The sequence below is a fragment of the Maniola hyperantus genome, chromosome 15 (genome assembly GCF_902806685.2).
Source record: "Maniola hyperantus chromosome 15, iAphHyp1.2, whole genome shotgun sequence".
NCBI classification, from domain to species: Eukaryota; Metazoa; Arthropoda; class Insecta; order Lepidoptera; family Nymphalidae; genus Maniola; species Maniola hyperantus.
In genome coordinates this window covers 3,311,550-3,333,321 of record NC_048550.1, presented here as the reverse complement: position 1 = coordinate 3,333,321, position 21,772 = coordinate 3,311,550, and the positions used below count along the sequence as shown (strand labels likewise).

Sequence of the window (21,772 nt, the reverse complement as noted above, 5' to 3'; positions counted from 1 at the left end):
AGCCGAAACCTCTTTCTAATAGTCGATGTACGATATTATAATCCTGCCGGCTACTTTACCTATGCGTTCGCTCATCGATTGAGTTGAAACTTTGTACAGTTGTTATTGGCACGTGAAGATTTCTGATTAGTTTTTTTTTATACCTATCTAACTTTAAAATTACGATTAACTTTAGATTTTCCTAGACTTAATTTCTGTTTAACATAGCAGAACACGTGTTAATTTACATAAATAATGTTCTAAGAAAGGACAGGTAGGTTCTCGCCGTTGAAATTAATTAAAGCTTAGTAAAATACCGCTTGTGATCAGGAGTTCCACTACCATAATCTTAGATAATTTAAATCTTCATCACAGCTTAGGCATGATGAGAGATGTGATACCGACACACGTTCTTTAGAGTTACCGGAGATGATAGTGTAGAAACCCCACATAGCCCGATCTCTCCCCAAAGAGATTAAGAGAGAGTATCTTAAGGGGAATCACCATGAACAAAAAAATGGCATGCGACATGCGTGTTAACTGTTAAATGATGCAGGGCATTAGGTAGGTACGCTGAGCTGTGCACCCCTTTTTTCTGGTCGGAGACTGGAGTTACAAACAATGTTAACATGTTGTGTTGTGTGTGCAGTGTGTGTAACACTTAGTAAATTATTATATTATAAGTCATCATCATCATCATCATCAACCAATAGACGTCCACATTATAAGTAGAGTTTTAAACAAGCATTTTGACTTTCACAATAGGAATATAAAATCTTGCGTATTTGCTTAAAAACCTCATTGGATCGTCTTTTGTATTTCTTGCAAGTCAATTTTATATTATAATCTTACGTAGGCTCTAGCACTAACGACAGATAGGTATATAAAATTACAATTATCTACTAGATACTCTACTAGTCTTGAATAAACTGCACTTAATTACTACCTATTTACTCCTACATCATTATACCTATTGTCCGTAAGTTCTATTGCAAACTAGCTAGAAATTATCAAGTCTTTGACAACCTCTCTGATGCAAATAACAACACGTTTGTTTGAACTCTTAAAATACTAGTGGTTCGTGCTTCGCCCCGCGCGGTAACTTATGATTCCCGATAGTTTTATAATGTTAACAGCGCCATGTACAGTGGCGTAGCTATCTAGGGGCTAGGCGGGGCAGTGCCCCGGGGCCCTAAAGCTCAGGGGGCCCTCGAATCCTTACCAGAAAATCTCGATCGAACTAAAGTTTTGAAAATTTCTCCCATTTTCAAAATAAATATGATAATTCGAAAGTTACTAGGGAATTCCCCTAAATTCTTTCTGTGAATGTATTTGTATATTTAATATTTTTACTTAATAAAACCTAACCAGTTTAGATAGCAGTGGGGCCCCATTTTTGATTTGTCCCAGGGCCCTTGGTTACCTAGCTACGCACTGGCCATGTATTAACATTTTTGTAAAGTTATGTTCAAAATACTGATACTTACCTACCCATTAAATAATTTCGTTTCTTTATAATATTTATCTAATTTTAGTATTCATTGTTCAAGTACGGGATAAACTGAAATCGTACACAAGTTTCAGTTTCTAATAATATGTTCCTAGCCGTTTTTGACTTAATATATAGCGTCGAATTCAATCTCCACTTTCAAGCCTCCCATTTTGTATAGAAGCCCCCCTGAAATTTTTATATTTTTTAATGCAATTTTCGGCTGAAGGCCATCAGTTTACATAATATTACGTTTTTGAAGTAGGTAGGTAATTACGTTCAGTAATTCAGAAGTTATAAAGCTGTGACAGATAGACGACGGACGGCCAATTAGTGCATTTTCACTCAAGTAGACTCAGAGACCTCGCTTCGCTTGGTCAATAATAAAGTCGTTGTATAGAAGCAGGCGTTACTTTGCGGAAGTCCATGATATACAATGAACCAAAAGCTTAATTTGCGGTAATCCGCTGAAACAGGTCGAATCTGTATGATGCAACATGCAGCATGCGAAATGCACCGCCCGCCCTCCCACGTATTGCTTGCCGAGTGGCTGGTTTTCCTGCATGGTTAGCAGTGGGAAGGCGGGCGGTGCATTTCGCATGTTGCATGTTGCATCATACAGATTCGACCTGTTTCAGCGGATTATAGCAAATTAAGCTTTTGGTTCATTGTAAATAATGAAGTCTAAGCTAAATCAATGTGCGCTCTATAAATCTCAGCTCTAGAGCGTACTTTGACTTTCCTCAGATTTGCTTAGAGTTACAACGAGACATTTATGCCATTTCTGTCCTATTGTAGGTAAGTAACTCTAAATTAAGTCTAAGCAAAGTCAAAGTACGCTCTATAGATTTCAGCTTCAGTGCGATTCAGACCTTGGAAGAAAGACACATAACTAAATACAAAAATAACTTACACTTCTCAAATGGTACTCCTTAGTGAACTGGGAAACCCTTACGCGAACTTCACCTGTGCAGTTCGGCTTAAATACGTTGAAATAAAAGTGTTCTAATGCATTCACATCTTCGACATGCGAGTACTCGTCCAAAACCGGAGGATTAAACGTTTCTTCAGCTATTTTCACACAATCTTTCTTCCGACGATTGTAACCGTGTCCTAGCGGACAGCATTTCGTAGCGCAAACCTTTTTGTCACAAACACACCCCCTGATAGTATTGTTAGTATCAGTGTAGTACTCAAACGTCCTATATTGTAGCCCTTTATGATTGATCACCCCATTCGGCATATGGACACCATCCGTTATGTCTAGGCTGTTTGAATGGTCACACGTTTTCGACATATTTTCTGATACGAACGCTGTCAAAATTATCAGTCTTAACATTTTGTTTGCTTTTTATGTAACTTTAACCTTGGTTTTTAGCTGCTCGATGTAATAATTTGTACGTTGTCACGGCTGTAACGCTGTCATCAGGCTGTGTAACGATTTTAAAATGAATAGTCTAAGAGACAACGGTGGGGCTTCCTATGAAACGAATAGATACATGATTTAAATTAAATACAGATCTATTGAAATTTGAAAAAGTCAGTGGGTACTTTACTGACATTTTCCTTAAATGTATTCAAAATTCTGATTAAACCAACGAGTTGTATACACCTACTATGCACTAGACTTGTCATTCCGAAAAAACATTTTTTCGGGTTGCAACTCGTTTTTTGATTACAACTTCATGTCCAGACTCTAATGCTCCTAAATTGGGGCCGATTCTCTAGTACACAATCTCTAAACTAAACTAAATTAGCAGGTCTAAATCTAGTGCTTTCCTTTTCCGCAAGCAACATTATGAAAGGGATAGCAATAGATTTAGACGTGATATTTTAGTTTAGTTTAGAGATTGTGTACAAAGGAATTAGCCACAATTTACACCTAAATTTTAGAGTATTCCATTCGCATCCTCTTCTTACTAACGTAATATGAAAAGGACAGACACAGTTTGACAGTTTTAAATTTAATTTTAGAGGTGTCAAACCTCGTGACTTTAGCTGCCAGTCGCGGGTCTATTGTTTAAATTTGTAGCGTGCACTAAAATTTAGAGACTTTAAATGTAAAATTTATGTTCCATCCTTTTTTAGCAATATTAAAAAGAAAAAGATACAGATACTCTAAAGACCAGAGAATCGGCGCCAGTTGTCATACTAATTTTATCAGCTTTATAGAGGCTTTATAGAACGCGTTTGTACGTTTGTCGTAGAGACATTCGATAGATATGGTACTATTTGATGCTACGTACTACGGGACTACCTCATATTATTTTGTCATGTTAAATATAATATTTTATCAAACACGCTTTAGATTCAAAAAGTCTACTAGCTCTTGTTCTAGTTTACGAATTCATAGCCCTAAAGTAAATAAAGGAATATTATCTGAATTATACCATGACATGGAATAGGTAGGTACGGCATCACTTTTGGTAATTTCATTAATGGTATTACCTATGTCAACAACTCAAATTCGTACAAAGTTTATGTAAGTATGTACCTATCTGCCTTGTAGGAAATGCTTTTCATTTCGATATCTGTTTAAGTAATATATGATCAGGGGGCGGCAGTGACGGCAGTAGACGAGCCAAACTAAAGGACGGGGTATAGATTTCTATTTATACCTAGGTACCTACAGCTATTACGGTCTAGACTCTAGTGTCTACTCTACTCGTTTCACAGGAAATGCAACGACGTTGGTCTTTAGGACCAGTAGGTACCTAGGTAATACGTAGTAGATATAATTATAAGCTATTACAGTCACACTAGGTAGGTACCTAAATCAATTAAATGCATGAATATTATTGAAGTTAACAGGTAGCACTGAGCCCTGAGGAAATCCCGATGATAAAGAAAAATGTACTTATAGTAGGTACCTACGCGACAGGTTGAAATGGCAATCGGGGAGGGAACACCCCGCACAGCCCCCACACTAACCCGGTGCGGGCGAGCGCGGGTAACGTGCGGGTGTGCGGGGCGTCTCCCCGCCTCTTACTCCGATTGCCATCTCAACCTGTCGCGTACTATACACACATACCTACACTTTGGATCATTTGGATGACTCTGCACCTATATATCTACTCATGTGCCTATAGTCACCTAATGTTTAGACTATACCTACCTACCTACCTACTTACCTTATTTTCAACATATCAAGTCTCAACCCATAGCCAGCTCACCGTATGTTGTCTCTACTATCTTCACATAATGAGAAGAATTTAGGCCATAATACACCACGCTAGCAAGTTGCGGATTGGCGAACAAACACCTTTGAGATTTTTTTTTTTTTTTTTTTTTAATTTAACATTATGAAGTAATCTCAGGTATGAAGGTTTCCTAACGATGTTTTCCGTCATTAAACTAAGTGATATTTAATTGCTCACCTAATAAAACGCACATAACATCGAAAAGTTAGAGGTGCGTGCTCCGGATCAAACCAAATTATATTATTGTTTTCATATTAAGTACCTACTACATATTTTTGTTTTAATTTTTTTTTATTAAATCTTAATAATATTGTTAGGTATTTATACTATTCATCGAAATTTAAAAAAAACAGATTTCTTATACGCGCTTGGTATTTGCGCTTAATTAAAGAAGATTTTTTTTTCATAAACTTTTTTCTCAATAATATTAATTTACCTATGGAAGTTCACCATTGCTCTTTTGGCACTAGCGCTAAGAAAACTAGCTAGTTGTCATAGGCGCTCCAGGCGCGATACCCAACAGAGACGCAGGTTCGAATCCTGCTGGTTCTGCAATTTTTGATATGCATTTAAAATTACATAACATAAGAAGTATGTGGGTACACGGACGACCTGTCCGAAACTTTCACGTACGCGCTCTACATTGTGATAACTTAGGCTGTGTGCACATTACCTAATATGCCCCCGATTGTAGAATAGAATAGAATAGAATAGAATGTTTTTTTATTCATGTAAACTTTTTAAAAGTGCTTATGAATAGTCAGGTAGTTTTAATTTACCACTGTACGTAACGTATTCATCGTTATCACTTATCATAATCGTCAAAAAATTCTGCCCTTTAATTGGTTGATTCGCTGTTAACATTTTTTCACAACCATTCAAAGGGCAATTTTTTTGACGATTACGATAACGATGAATACGTTTTTCTAACACAATTGAGGGAATGATCGGAAAAAATATACAAATCAATGATTCTAATTCCGACTAATTAGTTCTAGTAAACAGTAATAATTGATTTAATCAATTTTACTTATGTAATTACTTTCTCTAATTAATCTGCGAATTAGCAATGAGTTTCTAATTTGACTCACAAATTCGCGACCGTATCACTTAATTACATACAAGTAGGTGGGCTCTGAATAGGCTTGTTTAGAGAGGTAAGAGGTAACCTTAGCTACGATCAATGATTACAAATTTTTAAATTTTTAAGCCTTAATCCTAAAGAGATAGTAGCTTTCGCTGTAAACCATTTAAAAATATATAAATAGCGAGCAAATGAGCAAGTGGGTCACAGAACAACTACGATCAACAGCTATAAGAGCTGTGAAGTTTAAAAGCACATACCTACAAGTACATAGACGCATACTTATTAAAATTTTGAAAAATGAATTTTTCAGGGGAGGTGTCCTGAAAAGTGAGAGTTGAAAAAAGTTTTTGACTTATACCACGGAGTGCTAATTCGTTAAATAGATATTTTAAAATCATTATTATAGGTTTCACAGAGTTTTTGAAGAAAAGTTACCGTTTGCTACCGTGAAATAATGACAAGCAAACTACCATGACTACGGAACTTTATGGGCGTTATGATGGGCTCGCACTTGGCTAGTTTTTATTTAACACATGTGGTCAGCGAATAATTTCGGAGAAAAACACATGTGATTGAAGGGTATCTTATAAGTACCTACTGATAACTAGTATCTAAGTAAAGTAAAACTGTTTGTCTGTATCCTAATTTTTTTTGTTTAATTATGTCCTACCTCACCCCAACCATATTCGTATGACACCACCTTTATTCTTACTAGTTTCCTACAGCTATGTTTTCCCCAGACGTCTTGCTAAACGCTCTTGCTTGCGGTCGCGATGAACTGGTTTCTGGTCGGGTTTTTACCTTAAGAATCACTTCTTTATTTACGTATACTTATCGATAATTAATTTTATCAAAATCAGAATACTTAAGTACTTCTATACTTATACCTTATACTTACGAGAAGTTAGTTTAATGTCAATATCGTCCATATTTTTGTCCTCGATTTAACGCATGGATTTGTCTTTTAAAAATCCCATAAGGATCTTTAGATTCTACCTTATATATGTAGTAGATACTAATATACCTACCTACTTAAATTCTGTTCTTGTAGTGACCGGTAAGAACAAATTAGAAGAAAGGATATAGAAGCTTTATTTCAATAGTAACTCTAAATCTATACTATTATATAAAGAGGTAATGTTAAGTTTGTTTGTAGGGGGTAATCTTTGGAACTACTGAACCGATTTTAAAAATTCTTTCACCAGTAGAAAGCTACATTACTCCTGAGTGACATGGCTATACGGGATCTTTAAAAACCTAAATCTACGCGGGCAAAGCCGCGGGGATCAGCTAGTACTAAGATAAAAGGAAAAGCTGACTGACTTCACCCAATTATCAACCCCAGCACAGAATATAAGGTACCTATACCTACTTACTACTTATAAGTTATATGAAGACATGTTTATTTTTGAATTTGTAAAGTGAGCGAACAACGAAGATTTCACAAAGGTATTTTATCTCATGAATGTGAATTACCTAGTAGATACCCAGCAACTGATTTGTTAAACAATGATTCATCAATCATTGCTGATTTAATTAAGTGAAACACGTTTTTACTTAATTCCTTACAAGACAGGAGTAGGTAGTATTTACCTACCCAACTGCTCATCTTAGAATGCTTTTAGACATAAAGATTACACCTAGGTACTTAGGTACTACTAGTGGTCGATTGTCTAAATACAGATTAATGACATAGGTATCTATCTCCAATATCATTTACCTATTACTTATAATATTTATTCGTATAAAAACAAAGAATAAACAACATTCCTAATTTTACGGAATACCTAATAAACGATGCTATCCGAAATTAATAATATTTTAGGTGACCTTAAAGAACAGGTTTCATCCAAAGTGCATTCACATTTCAAGTAAGAATATTTTAAGTGGTCAACATAGGTACAAAAGGATTTTAAGGAAGTTAAAAAAGTTACACAAAATAATAGGTTACAGCCACGACAAAATATACCAATTATTTCACATCACTTCACACACGAAAATCCGAAAAATCACTTTTCCGATTAATCAAGATTACGATTTACGATAGTTCTAAAAGTTTACGGAACCGCTCATACCCGGTACACCTACAAGTTAACGTGGCGAGATCAGAATCGCAACTGAGTGGTGGATATCTACTGACTGACTGATGAAATTGATCAGTGTTGACGAGTTTTTTTGACACCAATGTAATTGATTACCACCAGTGACCTATACTAATACAAGTCAGCTGGACTTTTAAAGATTTAAATCTTTTTTATCCAATTAATAAGCAGCGCGTGTCATGTATTGTAAGTGCCTCGGAACTAATATTAGTGACTAGCGACCCGCCCCGGCTTCGCACGGGTAGCTTATTACAATTTTCGTAGGGATATCTAATTTCCAAAAATAAAATATAACCCATGTCACTCAGGAGTAAGTAATGTAGCTTTCTATTGGTGAAAGAATTTTCAGTAGTTCCAGAGATTACCCCCCTACAAAGAAACTTACAAACTTTATAATATTAGTATAGACTAGCTAATGCTCGCGACTTCGTCCGCGTGGACTACAAAATTTCAAAACCCTATTTCACCCCCTTAGGAGTTGAATTTTCAAAAATCCTTTCTTAGCGGATGCCTACGTCATAATAGCTATCTGCATGCCAAATTTCAGCCCGATCCGTCCAGTAGTTTGAGCTGTGCGTTGATAGATCAGTCAGTCAGTCAGTCAGTCATTCAGTCAGTCAGTCAGTCAGTCAGTCAGTCACCTTTTCCTTTTGTAGGCAACACAGAAAACCTGCCATCTGTCACCCGTGAGTGGAGGTGTGACAGTGGTAGCGGCGTCGGACGGACGCAGTGAGAGAAAAAGATGGACGAGATAAAAGTAATTAAGCGAGATATAAGTACTAGGTGATTAATTAAGCTAGATATAAACTAAGTGGATGTTACAAGTGTACCTGAATATAAGACTGTGGACATCGGAACTGCGTTTGATTCATATTAGGGTCATCCCAAGACTAATAAACCCGGATTGGAGGTTAAGTTGTTTATATCAGAAGATTGGATGTGATTCATGCCCAAAAATGCGGGTCTATCCTGGAAGATGTTAAAAGTGCCTGTACAAGACGCATAGCAACATATTTATTAGGTACTTATATCGGAAATTATATGAAGAAACCTACCTGAACGAATAACAAAGTGAATATGAAATATATACAAACTACAATGGTGCTACACTATTACTTTGGGAGTACTTGAGTAGACCTGTATCGAGTTGGAGGGCTTGTCTCCAACGCAACTACTCAAGAGATTGGTTTGAGGAAAGCACCTTGCACTGTCTGGAACAAGCAGAAGTACGTAGGTCGATGGGTCCAATGCATCCATAGGTTGTATTGAAACGGTGAATCTGTGTGCTTACCTTCTTACAGTGGATGTTCATTAAAGCATGGGTGAATATTAAGAGTGCCTAATGTTAGATTACTGCATCAAAATACCTAAGTAGGTATTTGATAAGTTACAATATTACCAATTGATACTTTTAGAACAGAGTAAGTGAAGGCTATAATTATTAATAGTAAGTAGATATCAGCATTATGACTTATTTGAGAGTTCAAAGTAAGGGATTATAGTTTTGTTCTGACCGCTTTAATGGATTATTATGTAGGGACATACCTAGCCCAAGATTTGATCTATGAAGTTATAGTAGAGTAGTACTAACACCTTGTATTTTAAAATCGAAATAAGGTAATAAGTGATATGAAATACTTTAAACCAAATAGGCACCTACCTATATTAAAGTAGAATCAAGAAAACAATTAGATTATTATGTAGGTAAGTACTTGATACATGAGCTAGTGTAGAAATATAAAAAATAGAGTTTATTTGCTAGAATGTGGTACAATTTGGTCTTAAATCTGTTTTGATCTAACACATTCAACCAATAACTGAGTGTGTAAATTATTACCTATAGTACATTATCATAGCATAATAAAATGTGAAAATTTAGAATGAATATCTACTTAACTTTATCTATCTAGGAAGTAATGTTAACAATATAATTTTATTCAAGTCTTAATTTAAATCATTCAACAATCATTTTAAAAAAAGAAATATGTACATGTGCTTTAGTTAAAAATAGAAATAATAATCTTACAATAACAACGGTCATATCTACATCAATGGGTCAATCAATGGTTTTAGTGCAAAATTTGGGTTATATACAGGGGTCTGATATAATCAAGTAGGTATGTACTTGATACTGGTGTCACTTAAATGAAATATTTCCGAGATTATTCAACTGTTACCATTTTTTTCATGTTTTGACAACTTTTCTGATGATGTCCACGACCCTGTGACCCCGACTTGACGATGAGGTCGACGAATGTGAGATGAACAAGTGGTTTTGGCCTGCATCTGTGGTGGAGAAGTGCACATAACCTTCAAGTTGTGATTGGAAGCAGTCATGTACCTGCATGGATCGGATAAGAACACAGTAACTCTTGGTGTGAGGCCTGTTGTAATGATACAAAAGAAAAAAAAGCCATCCCGGCCTGCCTCATTATGATGGAGGCTGTAACCTCAAGGTATTGTTATGTAATACAGTAATAAGAAGGTAAGAAACATCTGAATACTACTATGGTTAATTGAGGCAAATCTAGTTTACCTAGTAACTAAAATAAAGTCTTAAAACTTTGAATTGAATAGTCTCAATATGAGTAGTTATTCTTCTTTAATTAAATAATTACATACTTAACTATACACATAGTAATATTTTAGTACAATTTAAGGATAGAATGCCTGAAATATGTGTCAGGTGCATGTGTTTTCATTACCTACCATTTAATGTAAGATTTTTGGATTTGGGTCTATGGTAGGCATGGTATGGTTGTGAGAATGATAGACAGTGATAGGGAGACTAATAGAGTCGATTGCCAGATGCACCCATTGAATACCTATCTACCGACTGAATAGTCTGTATTATGTACTGACAGACATAGATCAACCCGCAGGCCCTGCATAATCAAATATGATTTGAGTTCTCTACTAAGCTACTACTGGACATAAAGAAAAGATTTTGGAAAATTAGACCTGGGGTGGATCAGCTAATAAATAATTAATTGGTCCACTAGATAAAGTAGGTAACATTGAACCTATTTTGAATCTGTAGGTTTACTTATTCGACCAAATTAGAGTTATTAGATTACTTTGAATACCTAGTAAGTATAGGGTATGAAATATCAGGTTTGAATTAATCTAACTATGTACATACCAGAAACAGAAAGACATACAACACTCATGCTCACGAAAGTAGCCATGTGGATGTTGGAATTTTATTTGATTCTTATACCAATAAAATTTATATTAAGTGCTAGTATGTACTTTTGTTCCGTTTGCTCACCCTTGTGGAAATTATAAATTACATTTGCTGCAACCACCATTTAAGGAGAGGTGAGGTTATGAAAGGAAAATGAATTGAATCATTATTATATTAACCTAAAGTGAATTTAACTGATCAGATCAGATGAAAATAAATAAATGGACTTGAATTAAAATATTTATTTATCAGCATAACAGTGGTTCTTTCAAATGTTCTTAGAGTTTTATAATTAAAAAAGGTAAAATTATGTGAGCTATCACATTCATATAAAGTCACTAGTAGCTGACATCCTCTTATACTAATAGATGACATGCATTCGTGATTTTTAGAATTTGGAAAATAAAAATAATAATAAAATAAAAACACGTTTCCACTTCTCATGCTCGTAAGGTTCTATTTTACGCAGGCTATAAGAGGACTAAAGTGCGTTTCATGCTGTTATACACAAGGTATTTAGAGGTAAACAACAGTCTCTCTGAATGACATATGGATGAGAAAGAATTTATGTAATTTCTATGGTGCCAGTGAACTTTTGCACTTGTATTGAGGTTGCGACCTATACCTACCTACAAACTCATTACAGCACCCTCATTTAATCCCTACTCTTTTCGGTCAATCTATAGATATGTACTTATAGTAATATTATATTGTTACATTTCCTCGCAATCGAAGTGAAAATCAGTGTTTATAACTCGGCTCAAGTGGCTTGTTTGGTGCCCTTGTTGTACAATCTGCTTTCATAAATCAAAGCCTTTAGGTACTTACTACCTCGGAAAAACACACACTGAACAACAGGTTAACTACCAAGTACATCATATTTACTGTTGTTATTATTGGATTGGCTTACCAACTTAATAGATGATACTATCTGCTGTAATAATAGAAATTAGAAAGAAATACTAAGTTACGAAGTTCAATTTTTATGTACGAGTAAAGGAAACTTTAAAACATGTGTCTCTAATAACAAAAGAGAGTTACGAAGGTGTTATTAAATGAAGCGGCAATGACTGTGGCAATGTTATGTATAACAGGGTCTGGATTGTTGTATTTCTTTATATAGCCTACTAACACATAATTTTATCATATCGTTGTTTCTCGGGTATAAATAATGCACGAATAATTCGATCTCTGACTTAGGTTTAGATCTGAAATAAGAAATGAAATTGTCAGTATACAGAGAAGTGTAAATCTTAACCTTGCAAGCCCCATCGGATAAATAGTGGAGAAACGGATTCCCTACCTTTACTGCCCAAATTTTGACTAGCCATTTGACTTTGGAAAAAGGAGCTTATGAGATGCATATTTTTACTAAATAAATAAATTATTAATATAATTATTATAAACAAAAGACGGATTTGTCTCTTGTGTGTGTGCCCTTAAATTATATTAAAATTTCAACGAGTTGCACAATTATTATCACCTGCAGACATTACACGTAGGGCGATTGTCTAAAACCTGCATCAATCATTATTGTTCTGATTGGCTGAATTTGTGCGATTCTTGTTGCAGCAATGCATTGTGGCCAGTAGTGGGCGGGCATTAACCAATCAGAGATGATTGCGATCGTGACATTGTAGCTGTCAAACAACCGCGGTAGAGCCCACGGTGAACTAAAGATGTTTACTACTGTAGATACTCCACAAATAGTTGAGAATATCGATTTGAGTGTTGAGTTCAATAGTCTCGATAACTAGTCTTTCAAATCATTAATCAAATTACTGAAAGCCATAAAGCAAATTAAGAAGAAGATTAATCAAATGAGATATTAAGGGAGCAAACACTTAGCGGGTTTGCCATAAACGTTGACACTATAATATTCATTCTATTGACTGTACACAAATAATCGCTTCTGGTGGCTGTCTTGGGGAAGCTAATAAAAAAAAAAAATGGTGTTTAATATTGTTATGATATAACGTGTCATTGTTATGAATGTGATTATTATTTTTAGACTCTAAACGAACTGACAACCAGTGAATAAGAGAAAAGGATACCGACTTATGTATGGACTTAGTCCTGGTGCGATAAGCGGTGATCCCTGAGAATATTAGAAACGAATACCGACTTATGTATGGACTTACTCCTGGTGCGATAAGCGGTGATTCCTGAGAATATCTGAAAAGAATACCGACTTATGTATGGACTTATTCCTAGTGTGATAAGCGGTGATTCTTGAGAGTATTTTATGATAACCTAACGAGCAAATAAGAGAGAAGAATACCGACTTATGTATGGACTTATTCCTGGTGTGATAAGCGGTGATTCTTGAGAGTATTTTATGATAACCTAACAAGCAAATAAGGGAAACGAATACCGACTTATGTATGGACTTATTCCTGGTGCGATAAGCGGTGATTCCTGAGAATAGTTGAAAAGAATACCGACTTATGTATGGATTTATTCCTGGTGTGATAAGCGGTGATTCTTGAGAGTATTTTATGATAACCTAACGAGCAAATAAGAGAGAAGAATACCGACTTATGTATGGACTTATTCCTGGTGTGATAAGCGGCGATTCTTGAGAGTATTTTATGATAACCTAACAAGCAAATAAGGGAAACGAATACCGACTTATGTATGGACTTATTCCTGGTGCGATAAGCGGTGATTCCTGAGAATAGTTGAAAAGAATACCGACTTATGTATGGATTTATTCCTGGTGTGATAAGCGGTGATTCCTGAGAATATTTTATGATGAACCAACCGGCAAATGAGAGAAAAGAATACCGACTTATGTATGGACTTATTCCTGGTGAGATAAGCGGTGATTCTTGAGAATAGTTTATGATAAGCCAACAAGCAAATAGGAAAAACGAATACCGACTTATGTATGGACTTATTCCTCGTGTGATAAGCGGTGATTCCTGAGAATATTTTATGATGAACCAAGTGGCAAATGGGAGAAAAGAATACCGACTTATGTATGGACTTATTCCTGGTGTGATAAGCGGTAATTACTGAGAATAGTTTATGTAATATAACTTGTCCCAATTGTGTCAAAGGTTGTCTATTTTATATGTTCCAAATGAGACATATTGTTATTGGAAAATTTAATTCATGTCCCAATTGTGACATACAGCAAGTGGAAATTTTTGATTTTGTAGCAATCGTGCCAAAGGAGGGCAGCATTGACTATAATATAGACCTAAGAATAAGGAATCAAGAATGACAAATGGAAGGTGGCAATACTGACGTAAACAATGGATCGTATTCCGGTGACAAAAGCTGGTCCTAGTAAGAACCAACAAACGAATTGGAAAACGGCTGACGAAGCGTCTGAAAAATGACGAACAATAATAGTCTGGTAAAACCTGATTCGATAATCCCGATGCGAGTGGACGGTGATCTTCAGTATGAACTTCAGCAACTGATCGGGTCGCGATGGTGACAAGAGGGAGTCTAGTTAATTTGATGGAAAACAAGCAGACTAATTCGGGGTCGGCAAGTGGAAAGGGTGTATCCTTTTTATTAATAATAATAGATTTATCTACAGAATAGAGGTACAGAAGTAGATATCATGGTTGGAAATCACTTTACCTGTTCTAGCAGATACTCACTAATGTTCAAGGGTTACTTAAATTCAAATTAAAGTTCTTATAATTGACGTATTCCGTAATGATATATTAATTATGTCTTGCTGAATTCGGTACGTAGTAGCTAGAAGTTGTATAGACCCTTTAAAGTAGATCTAAAATGACATGCTGATTGTAAATGCTAAATATCGGTTCATGTTAATGTACATCTTCGCAGTCACTCATTGTATTACGTTGATGTTTGGTGGAAACAGCACAGTAAAGAGCAAATTCTTAAATACTATTTCAAGTAACATCTATTCCAATAGACTATATAAGCAGTTCGCGCACGAAGGCTTGCTTACTTCACTCGCTAGGTATTAATGTATGGATCGCTGATATGTTATTAAAGCGTATAAGTACACCAATGTATCACGAAATAATTTCCTACATCTTTGTCATTCATTTGTTACACACTGACACGAGACAAGCAACGGTGACCGATGCGGCAATTCACGGCTCAGCATGACGCTGGGTTGGTGCAGCGTTTGGTGCTGTTTGTCCTCAATCACCGTGTTCAAGTTAACCATATTATCATAAGAGGACGAGGGTCTCTGGCATCGTTCGTCCTTACGCGCTCAAGAATGTACAAGAATGGAAGTTTCCAGAAATCAGATTTTATTGTATGTTACATCAATTAAGTCTATAGTGCCATGAAGGACTCGTTGCTTGCGAGACAATAAAATGGGGCAACAAAACGCCGTCTGTTGCGCTCTCTATCGCACTTACGGGGCTTATGGTAGACACAGTTATGCATGCATCTGCCCCTAGTGCAAGGATGATATGGGGCATCACAGGTAACGAGTTTATAATAATACAATAATACCTTGGCTAACATCATTGTGACTTATTTTGTTATATTAATAATAGTATTTGTTGTGCTACAATCGAGATACAGTCAGAGGCAGTCGTCTCAGTTATTTGAAAATATAGAATTACATTTTACACATTGTAGATCTCATAGTGATCTGTACTGTGTGTATCATTATCAATTAGTGGATTCATGTTTCTTTAAATTTCTGGAATAATATGATTATTGGGGTCTCCTTAGAATACATTGTGGTTTGTTTCGATCTTAGTACTTATTAATAATAACAACTACATTTAACCATATTATTTATCTTGACTTCGTAGACATAGGTTCAATATTCAATAACTCAATTTGATAGGTAATTATCTTTTATTGTTATTCAAGTAGAGTACAAAATATGGTCACATAATATCTGTGCCGACATCTCTGCCTTTCTGGTCTGCAAAATTATTTTACAATCATTATTCATATACTTACCGATATTGCTTAGTATAATACTACATATATGCAATTAAAGATTGGCATATTGTTTTCTTATTATTTGTTTTACGTTACATACTTATATTGTAATATATATATATATATTTTTTTATTTTTTTTTTCAACGGTGTCAATCAGTAGGTACCACTTGAGAATAATTAAATGTCAATTCACGATAGTCAAATTGGTAATGCATGAAACACTACAAAGACATTATAATCAAGGTCAACTCATATCAAATATTCATCAATTGTATGAGAACATTGGATTATAAGATATTCTTTTAATTTATTTTTAAGTTTAAAGAAATTATGAAGTCTACAGAAGTAGTTAGGTTCATTAGTATATTGTAAAACTTTGTGATTAATTTTGTATAAAGTGTTAGTAATGGTCAATGGGATCCAACAACTCTTACCATATCTCTTAAAATGTATATACTAGTGAAAATATTGTAATTTGTGTTGCATTAGAGCATTATGTAGGATTAGAATTCATGTCATTACAGTGGTAAGAAGGAAAGGGCAAACAAACTTACTTTAATTGAAAACTGATAGTGACATTGTTTAAAATCATAGAGTACTTAGCACTCAGAATTCAAGTTGGTGATAATTCACTATCCTTCTTTTCTTTCCTCGTTGTTGTTTTGTTTAAGGTTGATTATATTTTATTCGCTTTAAATGCAAATTACCAAAGATGTTTTATAATTCTCATAATTAGTATTGCCACATTTGCCATGCAAATATTTATTCACGTATTACTAAATACAAATACAAACTTGAAGAATATGTAGTTCATAATAATATTTAAAAATAAAATTATTGATTTCACTATAATTTCCTTGTATTAAGTATTAACATAAATTGTGTTGATTTCAATATTTGATTATACTATTGTGAATGGGTTGTATACGTATATCACTAACAATAACTAGATCATACAATTTTCTTAATATCAAGCTTAAATCAGAATGACTTATAGTATTTACTATTTACTTATCTCAGTGTGATTTGTTGTGTATTTATAAGAATTAGACTTAAAGATGTTGATTGCAATGTACATAATGATTATTGATACCAGTATTTTGTAGGTCTCATTGGCACTTGTTTTGTGCACTTGTTAAATCTAACAATGTTAGCTTTGATCTGTTAGAGGAATTATTATACTAATCATATTAATTATAATATAGGACTGTTAAGGTATTCTATGTTGCTCCTATTGAGTTATGGGTATGAGGGCATTACCCTCGGTTGGAAGGCCGAGTGGTCAGATATGAGGACATATCTGGAGCAGGATGGACGACTGTAGGCAACACAGAAAACCTGCCATCTGTCACCCGTGAGTGGAGGTGTGACAGTGGTAGCGGCGTCGGACGGACGCAGTGAGAGAAAAAGATGGACGAGATAAAAGTAATTAAGCGAGATATAAGTACTAGGTGATTAATTAAGCTAGATATAAACTAAGTGGATGTTACAAGTGTACCTGAATATAAGACTGTGGACATCGGAACTGCGTTTGATTCATATTAGGGTCATCCCAAGACTAATAAACCCGGATTGGAGGTTAAGTTGTTTATACTTTTATATATATAGATTAGTGATGAGATATTCTCTCTTTCAAATAATAATCAATAAAGTATCTCACTCAATACGAAGACCATTTTTGACAGTGTCAATTTTAATTCCTTGTATGCTCGGTGGGCTATGGGACGCATCGAATCGGTTCAAAAAATAACAGTCATTTTATTTGGCACACCTTTTCCAGTGTACCCGTATATATCCTATTCAGTGATTGCTAGTATACTAAACAGTGGTCATGATGGATACACGTCTACGAAAACTCGAATATCTGATGCCTATTAGACAACCTAATTGTTCTCAGTAGGGCGACAGTTTTTATGGGTTCTTTAATAAATTGGGCAATAACTAGCAATTTAGCGAGAATAGTGAAACATACGGACGTCAGATAGTGGACGTCAATCTGTTAAAAACGATGATGAATATATTGTCCTCTATTGTCCTCCTAGTGTTACGGGGGACAGCGGGAGTTCGCGCACGTGTGGCATAAGAAGCTGCTCGGAAGTGCGGCAGCGACGACGGAGAAGAGGACGTGGAGAGAAGGAAGATGAGGAGGAAGGAAGTGAGGAAGATGCGACAAGCGTGGAGGAAGGGAGCGACAGCAAGAGCGAAGACAGTTTTCAATAACGGAAGAGGATGTCGGAAACAGGAGACACCACGATCGGCGACGGGAATCTCCCATATCTGTGACGTCTGCCCCAGAAAGGGGAGAATGACTATAGGGACAAGGAGAAGATAGAAAAGAACTTGTAGGGAGTCAAAAAGGCGCCCCGGAAAAGAGCCATCGAGCAAGTACCGAACGGGCGCGTTTCGGTCCATACAACGGAGAGCTTGGTGGTGCCATGGGTGGAGGTGGGTTGTCCTCCTAGTGTAGGTATATCCTCTATGTCAGACCTAATAACTTTATTATTATTATCGTCTTAAAAGGTTAGACGATTAATAACTAATAAAAAAATAATTAAACCAAGTTCTAATTAATTGTTAACGTCAATCGTTATTTTCTAATCCGTACCTAAGGCCCTAGCCCCTAACAAAAAATTACACTAAATCGACTACCTACCAAAATATCACTACCCGTCCCATACTATATCTAACTAGCTTATGCTCGTGACTTCGTCCGCGTGGACTACACAAATTGCACACCCCTATTTCACCTTCTTAGGGGTTGAATTTTCAAAAATACTTTCTTAGCGGTTGCCTACGTCATAATAGCTATCTGCATGCCAAATTTCAGCCCGATCTGTCCAGTAGTTTAAGCTGAGCGTTGATAGATCAGTCAGTCAGTCAGCTTTTATTTTATATATTTAGATAATTAATACCAAAGGGTGTTTGTTTGTTAGTTTATTGGTTTGCTGGTTTGTCTTCGAATCACGTCGCAACGGATCGACGTGGGTTTTTGTATGGGTATAGTAATTAATGACCCGGAGAGTGACATAGGCTAGTTTTTATCCCGGAATATCTAACATCCCATGGGATTTTCAAAAGCTAAATCCACACGTATAAAGTCTCGGGCATCAGCTAGTAGGTACTTATAGTGACTGGCCAGACTGGACGGGACTGTCCAGTCTAGTCCAGTCCATTTATCATGATTACAAGGAAATATACTAACTAACTATACAAGGATGATTTATTTTACAGAAAAATGCGTAAGCTTCGCTTCTGTCGGACGTCCCCCAACGCAACGTCTGCATTTTTTTATAATATCTGGGTGTATTTTATCATCATGTTTTACTTGCCGGTGTGAGCTCTACAATTTACATTAATGATGTATTATATTTCACGCTCGAGAGAAGAGTAAAATTACATGATTTATTACGCAGTAATTATTATTGTTGACATCCTGTCTATAACGTGACGTGTATTATAACGTGAATGCTGAAAAAACATAAGTTTGGATATTCTGCTATACATAATATCTATCTATAGGTACTACTCTGTGTTTTCAACTTTTAAACTCGCGAGGGTTCCGAACTACAGTCGTATTTTTTCCACATTATACACGACTAGCTTATGCTCCCGACGTCGTCCGCGTGGACTACATAAATTTCAAACCCCTATTTCACCCCCTTAGGGGTTGAATTTTCAAAAATCCTTTCTTAGCGGATGCCTACGTCCTAATAGCTATCTGCATGCCAAATTTCAGCCCGATCCGTTCAGTAGTTTGAGCTGTGCGTTGATAGATTAGTCAGTCGGTCAGTCATTCAGTCAGTCAGTCAGTCAGTCACCTTTTTCTTCTATATATTTAGATAAATCAAAAACAATGCATAAAAATAAATAAAAATCTGTTTTAGAATGTATAGTAAGATTACTACACCAAGTGGGGTATAATGTACGAAAGGGCCTAACCTTAATAGGTAGGTACATTCTAAAACAGATTTTTATTTATTTTTATGCATTGTTTTTGATTTATCGTGCAAAATGTGAAAAATACGACTGTAGTTCGGAACCTTCGGTGCGCGAGTCTGACTCGCACTTGGCCGGTTTTTTACGCATTATAATGGGTAAAAAATGCGTAAAAGTTTGGGTCTACCCAAGCTTCGGGGCTTATTAGGCCTCATTTAAAAACCTAATAAAATGCATAAAACGGATCCAAAAAGCGAACCTGAAGTATACTCATAAGAGTACAGGTATCATCTTAGCTTTATTAAGATTAAACACATACTCTACCAACGCTATTTCAGAGGTGTGAATTTTACAAAAAATGTTATTACGCACTAAACTAACTTATTCATTAATTTAAAAGCCCGCACGGGCCACGGCCTTCGCTAAATATTAGGTACTTAATTAATCCCCAAAGAGTTGATGCTTGATTAATGATAATTGTTACGTATAATTCCAATTTCCAAGTTCCAATAGTGCGTATTTTTTTATACGAATAGGAATGTTTTTTAATATTTTTTTAAAAGGGAGCAAATGAAAAGGCAAAGCGTTGCCGGCTGGTTTATTTTATACCTACATGAATAAAAAAAATATCTTTGAAACGAGACCAATATTAGGTAATTAGGTAGGTACCTAAGTACCTAGGCATGACCTATTCTGAATTTTGTTAACCATATCAAACTGACATAATATTAATTTACTACTCGATTTTCGAACATATCAGAATGTCGCACTTTGTGCGCTTTTCCGCATACTGATTTTTCGTTTTTCGGGAAAATCCCGAGCGATGCACGATGGTGAAAAAATATAAGTTTTATTGAAATACATTTTATTCAAGTGACGCTATTGGTTATTCTAGAAAAGAAATCAACATAGTACAAGTTGCGCCATCTAGTAGCATTCTCATAAACAATGATGAAAATTGAGGAAATGCCCAGACAACCTTCTAACTTAAAACAATTTTCGTGGCGTAGTACTGTTAACACTTATCGCTAGATGTCGCATAAATAAAATTAAAACGCATCAAACATTTCCCAAACAAAATATTCTGTCTATATCATGAATGAAATTAGCGTTTAAATTATTTATTAATCTCAGTAAACACTATACAAGTATTCAAAATTCAAATGTATTTAGTCAGCTTTATCTCAGCTGAATACTACTCAATTCAATTATTAAATGAATTGGCCAGGCCATCCGACTGTCTTCTCTGAAACTGACTTTGCTCCTTCATCGATAAACTATATAGTTCATTACCACCTTCGATTGATTCAGATTCAGATGTACACATGTGAATTTTGTGAAAAAGAATAATAGGTTTATGATCCGCCGTCTTGCCCACATCACAGAAAACCCACTCGTGACTCGTGAAAAAAAAAGTCACATGTTGTTTTGCAGTAGGTAGTGGCATTAAGTTTGTGATAAGCATACTTAGTGCCTGGGGCTGTCCATCTCGTTTAATTCTATAAAGACTTTAGTAATTTTATAATTTTCTCTTATTGGCACGAATCTCCTCTCAGGATGAGAAGGGTTTAGGCCAAGTGGCCCCTTCACGTTGGCCAAGTGCGGATTTTCACAATTTGAGAACATTATACTTATTATTAAGTCATGCAAGTTTGAGGTTTCCTCACGATGTTTTTCTTCACCGAGCAAGTGAATTTTATTAGTTAGAGGTGCGTGCCCAGGATTGAATCGAATCCCGATGTACGTACCTATAGTACGGGACAGGTTGAGATGGCAATCGGTGTGGGTGCGGCCGGCACACCCGCACAGCCCCCGCGCTAACCCGGTGCAGGAGGGCGCGCGCGCTGTGCGTCCATTGAAAAGGTACCTAATATGTATTAGATTTGTA

General features: G+C 35.7%; 1 protein-coding gene across 5 annotated transcripts in view; it reads right to left on the bottom strand.

The window, feature by feature from the left end:
- The window catches only part of LOC117988797 (G-protein coupled receptor Mth2-like), a 46,756-nt gene that overhangs the window by 19,707 nt on the left and 5,277 nt on the right, over nt 1-21,772 (bottom strand). Inside the window, exons 1-2 of one of the 5 annotated variants that reach the window (XR_011237622.1) lie at nt 7,844-7,875; nt 2,382-2,898 (exon numbers count right to left, since the gene is read on the bottom strand). The exons of 3 other annotated variants lie outside the window; for them this stretch is intronic. Coding sequence is in view for 1 of the 2 variants with exons in the window: in XM_069503562.1 (XP_069359663.1) it covers nt 2,382-2,807 (426 nt within the window). In the remaining variant the exon portion in view is untranslated. Of the gene's footprint in view, nt 1-2,381; nt 2,899-7,790; nt 7,880-21,772 lie in introns of those variants that run through there. One more of the 5 variants, XM_069503562.1, reaches the window with a different exon arrangement.